Source organism: Trichosurus vulpecula, chromosome 6 (genome assembly GCF_011100635.1).
Source record: "Trichosurus vulpecula isolate mTriVul1 chromosome 6, mTriVul1.pri, whole genome shotgun sequence".
NCBI lineage: Eukaryota > Metazoa > Chordata > Mammalia > Diprotodontia > Phalangeridae > Trichosurus > Trichosurus vulpecula.
In genome coordinates, this window is record NC_050578.1 from 269222378 (window position 1) to 269230369 (window position 7992).

Sequence of the window (7992 nt, forward strand, 5' to 3'; positions counted from 1 at the left end):
GCCCTAGATTACCCAGGAATCTCATGGTAGTGGACAGAGTAGAGTTCTATTCACTTTTCTTGTAGGAAATTATTCTTCATTTGAAACTCTGCTGCCTCTTTATTTTTTGCATCCACTTCCGAAATCAATATAATAAACTACTGCCTTTGAATGAATTTCAACACGAATACACGGAGAAACATATGATTTATTTGTCCCCTATTTTAGGGATGTGATAAAAATATCTTAGCTATGAGTAATAATCATCTTGGTATTTTGATTCTCTGTATTGCTTTCCGGAAGGCCTCTTTCACATCCTTGTTCCTGAAGCTATAGATCATAGGATTGAGCATGGGATTCACCACTGTGTAGAACAGGGCAGCCAACTTGTCCTTTTCCAGGGAATAGGTGGAGCTGGGTCTTGAGTACATGAAGAGGAGGGACCCATAGAAGAGCATGACAGAGATCATGTGGGAGGCACAGGTGGAGAAAGCCTTCCACCTCCCTGAGGCTGAGCGGATCCGAAGGATGGCCAGGAGGATATTGAAATAGGATATCAAGATGGCTAGTATGCTAGACAAAACTGTGAAACCCACCACTCCCAGCATCACCTTCTCATAGACGTGTGTGTCAGTGCAGGACATCTTTACCAGAGGTGGTGCATCACAGAAGAAGTGGTCAATGATATTTTTCCCACAAAATTTAAGGCGAAATGTGTTAGCAGTGTGGGCTATGGCATTCAAGAACCCACCTACATAGGACCCAGCAACCAGGCCAACACATAGAGGCCTGGACATGGCAACTGAATAGAGAAGGGGGTTGCAGATTGCTACATAACGATCATAGGCCATAGCAGCAAGGAGGTAACACTCAGTGTAGGCCACAACACAAGAAGAGAAAAGTTGGGCAGCACAGCCTGCTAAGGATATACGTTTGTCCTCTGAAATACAGGTGGCTAGGATTTTGGGGGTGTACACAGACGTGTACCAGAAATCTAAGAATGAGAGATTCCCAATGAAAAAGTACATTGGGGTATGCAAGCGGGAGTCAATCCTGATTAAGATAACTAGAGTCATGTTCCCTGCCAATGTTACCAAATAAAGAGCCAAAAAAGCTCCAAAGAAGACCAGTTGCATCTGGGGGTCAGCTGAGAAGCCAATTAAGATGAATTCAGTCAAGGTGGTCCGATTCCCCACTTCCACAGACATGGTGGTGGCAACCTGATAGAATCCAAGAAGCATCAAACAGAGATATAGAATTCATTAGTTCCTGTGATTCAGATCTGGAGTGACCCCAGGGGCAGATGTGTGGCACAGAGAATAGAGCTTTATACTAGGGGCCGCAAAGAATTGAGTTCACATTCTGCCTCAAGTGCTCATTGTCTGTCTGGCTCTGGCATATCACTTAGCTACTGTGTCCCTCAGGTTCCTCATCTGTCAAAACAGTATAATAACAGCTCACATCTCACAGGATTTTATGAGGCTCAGAAGAGATAATGTATGTAAAGTGATTCATAAAACATAAATGCTACTAGATTTTTCTCCCCATTTTATGCAGGAGGAACCTGGACATTCTAAAATGTCAGACCTTGAAGAGACCTTAGAATATAGAACACAGACTATTAATCTTTGTATAGAATATTGAGTGTCTAAATTAGAAAGGGCTTTAGAGTATAACACAGAATGCCATAGAGATACAGGAGCTTTGAGATTATGTACTCAAGCTTTCTCATTTTATACATCATTATGGTTGAAGACCTGGAAAAGCCCTCAAAGCTGTCTTAATTTAATTCCTTTTTGGTTTTTGTTGTTTGTTTTTTGTGTTTTTTTTTTAAATTTTAAACTTAAATACAAAATAAGGAAAAAACAAACTTAAATAAGAAAACTAATATAATACAAAATAAGAAGGGAAAAAGCATTGACAAATGCACTGCAGAACATAAGAGGGGATTGAAAATGAACAGGAATAAATTTCCCTTTCAAGAAAGTCTATATAATCAATTCTATATTGTGTTGAAAGCTGTCCTTTAATTTGCTTACTTGTAAGTTTTCTTATGCTCTCTGCTGTGCACTTTTTATCTTGTTCTTTACGCCTTCTTGCCCTTCCATAGAAGGCTACAAGTGCTCATACACACAAATATACAAACACACACACACACACACACACACACACACACACATAGATATACAGGTATACATACATATACCCATAAACATATATACACAAAGATGTACATATACATACATAGAGATACATACACTTACTTGCACATGCATATACTTAGAATTGATATTCATATATAGACAAAAATATTTATATGCATCTATATAAGACTGTACTACATTTATTTTATCCTGTTTCTCTGAGGGTGGATAACCTCTTCCTTCATAAACCCAAGTGTTTCTGTATTTTTCTATGTCTACCAACTCATCATTACCTACATCGCAACAATATTTCTACCTTATACTGTCTAGTTGTTTCAAATACTCTAAAACAATGTTGATAAATATGGCTGACACATAGTGTAGTTTCCTTATTTTTCTCTTTTGATTAAATCTCTTTTAGCCTTAGCTTGGCCCAAGATCATGATTACCACTCCTACTCCTTTTTTCCTAACAAATTCTACTCCCAATCTTTATTTCATGTTTACGCATATCTCTTATTTCCCTTCGCTCTTGACCCCTCTACTTTACTTCTACTCACTACCTTGGCCTCCTATTACTTAACCTACACCCCCCCACCAAGGATCCCCTCTTATCCTCTTATTCCCATTAATCTAAACACCCTCTATACCCCTCTTTCCCCTATTCCCTTACCTTCCCCTCTAAAGATTCCCACTTCATCCTCTTCCCCACTCCCTATCCCTTTAGTGTTTTATTTCTTTCTGAATTTAAAAGACTTTTAAACTCTTGTATATATGTATGTATATGTATCTATGTATATATGCATATATACATATATACATACATATATATATATATATGTATTTCCCTCTCCAACCCATTTTGAATGAAAGTAGGTTTCCAGAATTACCAGCTCTCCTATCCCACCTAATTTCTCTGTTTCAGTTCTCTTACACACCATTTGTATAAGTAATCTTTTTAGCTGTTCCTAAACAGTTTTACTTTTAAAAATATCATACTCAGATGTACCCCAATCTTTTTGCCTTCCTGATCTGTTCTCCAGATCAGTTGTTCTCTTAAGAGATGTTTCACATTCCCATCTATTTTACATTCTTTATATTTTATTTTATCATCCCTTGACCTCTTATAATTTCACTGGCATCTCTTTGCCCAGGTCTGATTTTCAAGGAGTCAGTTTCATCCGTAAGATTCTAGATCTCTTTTTTCTAATTAGTTGACTCCCCTTTCATAATTTTCTTGTTTTTCTTGGATTGTTCTTATTTTTTATGTTTTTCCTCAACCTCTCTCATTTCATCTTTAAAGTCTTTTTAAAGTCATTCCCTAATTATCTCATTTCACAAATGAGAAAAAATTAAACTCAGAAAGTTGAAATGACTTTTTTGAGTTGTCATACAGGAATACCAGTAAGCATTGGGGGTGAGATATGATGTCAGATTTTGTGAATCTGAAGCCAGTGTCCTTTTCACTCTGACATACTGAATATACTGGAGACGAAGGGAGGCAAGAAGACTGTTTTAGTATTAATCAATCATTCCGTTGATCAATCACCTAATCTTTTAATTAATCAACAAGCATTTGTCAATTGCTTATTACATGCCAGGTGCTGTCCGAGGTACTGGAGCTACACAGTAAAAGCAAACTACTAACAAAAGCAAACAAAGAAACAAAAACCTAGTCTTTGCCCTAAATTACTTACACTCCTAATGGGAGAGACAACAATATAAATAACAATATAAAAATCCATCCACACAAAATGAATACGGAATGAATGGAAAGTAGGCTTAGAAGAAAAGTCACTGATAGTTGAAAGGACTGAGAAAGCTCATGTTGGAGGGAATATTTGAGTTAAGTCTTAAAGGAAGTTTTTTTTTCCCTCAAGAGCTAGAAGTTAGGAGGGAAAATGTGCTGCAGACATGGGGGACAGAGAGTGCAAAAATTTAAAGGTGGAAGATGGAGCATCATGTATGAGGAGTACCAAGTAGGACAATATGGCTAGATTTTAGATTATGGGGATCAGTGTGCTAAGGGACTGGAAAGATAATACCAGGCCACATTATGAAGTGCTTTGAAATCCATGTAGAAGATTTTATATTTAATTCTAGAAGAAATAGGGAGGCATTGGAGTTTGCTGAGTAAGGTATTGACATGATCAGATATGGTGTTAGAATAAACACTTTGGCAATATTGTGGAAGATGGATCTGAGTTTGAGAGACATGAAGCAGGACAACCAAATACGGAATTGTTGTAGTAGTTCTGGTGAAAAATACCAAGGACTTGAACAAGAGTGGTTTGTGGATGGAGAGAAGGTGCTGAATGTGAAAAATGTTGTGGAGGTAGCAAAAATTTTGTTTAGCAGCTCATTGATTATGTGGAATGAATAGTTAATGAGGAGCTGAGGATGACAGTAATTAACACTGTGAAACTGGATAACTGGAAGAATGGTGGTGTCTGTGACAGTAACAGTGAAATTCAGAAGAGGGGTTGAAAGGGAGGGAAAGATAAAGAATTTTCTTTGTGTATGTTGAGTTTGGAGATGATTATTGGAAGCTCAACTAGAAATGCCCAATAATTGACAATTTCCATATGAAATTTGAGTTCGAGAAGGAGACTGGAAAAATACATATTTGAGTAATCTGTTGTACAACAGAAATTTTCCTGTATGTTCTTTGTGGATTAGCACTGCATGGTTTCTTTTCTTTGTAACTGCAATAGGAAGCGAGGTGCCTTGGAACATCCAAATTTTAGACCCTATAGGAGAAATTTTACAAACCTTCCATAATGTATATCCTCAGCCCATCCCTAATAAAGGATGTTTTCTTCATTGAGCACAGTGAAAGCGGTTGTGTAACAATTGATTCCTAGAGGATTCAAGCTGAGAAGACACTGAGAGCTTAGATTATGAGAGACATGAGTGACAGAAAATATTATTCAGTCCAAACCTTTTATTTTATAGAAAATGAACTGAAGACCAGAATGGACATCTAACTTTCCCATGTTTGTGAATCTATTTAATGTCACAGGCAGGATTAGAAATGAGTTCTCCTGTTTTCTGGTCCAGTGCTTTTTTCAGTAATAGAATATGAGTTTAAAGAACAGAGAAAGGACTTTATTGAAGCACTGAAGTCACAGATTGTTAAATAAAAGTAAAACATATTCACTACTTTAAGAAATTATTGTCTTGAGAAAGTCCCTGTCATTCTCTGGAACATTACTTCATCTGTCAAATGATATGTTTGGACAAGATCATGTCTAAACCTTATAATCCTATAATGCATAATGAGGAAAAGATTCACATGCTGGAAAGTGTACACTGTGGCCATTTGCGTGTCCACTATAGGTCAGCTTGGCTAGAGGGAATGATTGGCATCTCTCTCAAGTATTTAACCCATCCCAAATGGAGGGTAATCCTTCAGACCTAATGTTGTTGCTCTCATCAGCCTTCCTCTTGACTTCTGGGGGAATACACATAACTACTTCAGTGTCCAGAAAGAAGAGGAAATGCCAAACCCTAGAGAAGTGAAGATATCAGAAAACACTTACAGAATCACATAAGGACATCTAGTTTTTTAATAGTGTAGAATGCTGACAAAGTGAAAACTAAAGACTTCAAAGGAAATTGCATGTAAAGGAAGAAAAGAGACACAGAGTTATGTGTAATGAGAGAAGACACATTGTTAATTTCAATACTAATCTAAGAAGAAAACATGGTGGGAAGTATTTTCACAAGTCCTGAATTTAAATGGGATAAAGCATATAGTGGAAATGACACTGGACTTTAAGCCAGAATGAACCTAGATCAAATGCTACCCAACTCATTTCATTACAACACTAGATTATTCCTTTCACCTCTTTGAACCTTGATCTAATCATCTGATAAATGGGAATACCAACTCCAGTATTACCATAAATGATAAAATTCATATTAAATCATTTAAATAATTTTAGTATATAAATAAAAATTTAAGGTTAAGAAAGTACTTTTCTTCATAATCCTGTCAAAACCAGTAAAGCTAGAATTAGTATTCCTATTTTAAAGAAGGGGAAGCTGAAGAATTATAGTTACCATAATGACATAATACAGCAACAATTTATTATTGTTAAAGATGCAGTCTGCTGTAGTAAAAAGAGCCCTTGATTTGAAAGGATGAGATCTGGGTTTAATTCCTGACTCTGCTATTATCTATTTGGGATATGAGTTGGGATATGTCATTGAACCTCTTTGGGACTCATTCTTTAACTGTACAATGAGGAGATAAGACTGAAGAATCTAAAAGTTCCCCTTACATCTAAAAACTGATGAAGTTATTTTACTGTGAATCCTGGTTCTACTATTTACCACTTATGTAGTCCTGAGAAAGTTCCCTTCTAATCTCTCTGAGATTCAGTTTCTTCATCTCTAAAGTGAGAGATCTCAAAGTTCTTCTTTCCTGCTTTGAAACATTTGATCCTATGGCCCTAAGATTAAAATTAGACACTGCTCACTTGGTACTGCTATACAAATTTCTAGTCCCAGTCACTTACCTTCAGTTTGGCAGGGGACAGCTTGTGGGATGATACAGTCTGTTTCTTACACTTTAGCTCTGACATACCTTCTGTTTGACTCATCCATATCTCCTTTTGCTTCCTTTGGGAATTCTCCTACATAGTCTCTCAGAATCCCACACTTCATTCTCCAAAGAATCAATTAGAGTTGTCCCAGAGTTTGGGGATGACATGTTAATTGGGAACTAAGGAAATGTCATATTTTGTTCGAAGTATGCTTTTCCTTTGTGAATATCCTTGTTTATCTTAATGTTGAGAAGAATTATTCCCCAAAGTCCATCCTGGATTTCCATTATTTGATTCAGTGGAAAGCTCTACATGGCATAGTCCATAAAAGAATGTTAAGAAAAGCCCTGAATTTGAAGGCAAATGACCTATGCTGAAGTCCTAGACCTAGGCCTTCTAAGTATTAACTATGTGACCTTGAACAAAGCATTTAACCTTTCAAATCCTGTTTCCTCATCTGTAAGATGAGATTGAACCAGCTGACCTGGAGATCCCACAGTCTAGGAAATTATGAGACCAAAATCTAATTTTTTTTTACTTTGAAAGACCTTTTACAATCTGGTATACACATAAATGGATCTGTGCCATCTATTTGGCACATATATCTTTCTAGGGTACCTTTCTAAAGCTAACATTCATTACACCCACTCTGGACTCTAGCCAAACAGGATAATCAATTTGGTCCCAATCAAATTCTATGGACTTTTTTTTAGCATTTGTGTCACTGTTTATTATGTTTTTTTCTTCCTGTAATGCACACCCACTGCTCCCTACCCTTCTTTCATTTTGCCCTAATGCCTCTCTATGCTTATCAAAACTCGACCTGTCTTAAAAGGATTGGTTCATGTCCATTCATCCAAGAAGGCTTCATTATTCTCCTCAATTAGAAATTAAGGGCATGGCTTTGGTTCTCTTCTCTTCTGGCTCTTGGAATGTTCTGCCTGGTATTCTGAGCTTCACATCATTTTGATTCATACCACATTGTTTGATTTCTAATATGTCCTTTTGCTCTCATGGTGGTTTTACTTTCCATTTGCTATCATATTGGGACTATTCTGGTGTTGTGGAAGAGTGCAAGCCTTAGAGTCATAGGATCATGGTTTTAGAATGGTAAGGGACCATTAAGGTCACCAAGTCCCACCCCTTCATTTTATAGGTAAGGAAACTGAGGCACTGATACATAAGGGACTTGACTAGAGTTGGTATCATTGGGTTTCAATCTCTGTTCAAACATTAATTTTATGGCCTTTGGAAATTTAATCAAATCTCTCAGTATCTATTTTCTCATCTATAAAATGGAAATGTTATTTTCCTGACCTG

General features: G+C 36.8%; 1 protein-coding gene across 1 annotated transcript; it reads right to left on the minus strand.

Annotated features, from left to right (window-relative positions):
* Positions 1–242: 242 nt before the first annotated feature.
* On the minus strand, positions 243–6711 carry LOC118855177 (olfactory receptor 9G4-like). The gene is made up of 2 exons (XM_036765269.1): positions 6646–6711; positions 243–1199 (listed from the first exon to the last, which is right to left on the minus strand). Exons 1-2 carry the CDS (start codon positions 6709–6711, stop codon positions 243–245), a joined length of 1023 nt encoding a protein of 340 aa, XP_036621164.1.
* Between the last annotated feature and the right edge of the window lie 1281 nt (positions 6712–7992).

Excerpts from the sequence above, each read along its gene's own strand:
- LOC118855177 (XM_036765269.1), bottom strand. The coding sequence starts at position 6,711 with ATGTCAGAGCTAAAGTGTAAGAAACAGACTGTATCATCCCACAAGCTG. Across the intron at positions 1,200-6,645 it reads TGTCCCCTGCCAAACTGAAG|GTTGCCACCACCATGTCTGT; the intron begins GTAAGTGACTGG and ends GGATTCTATCAG.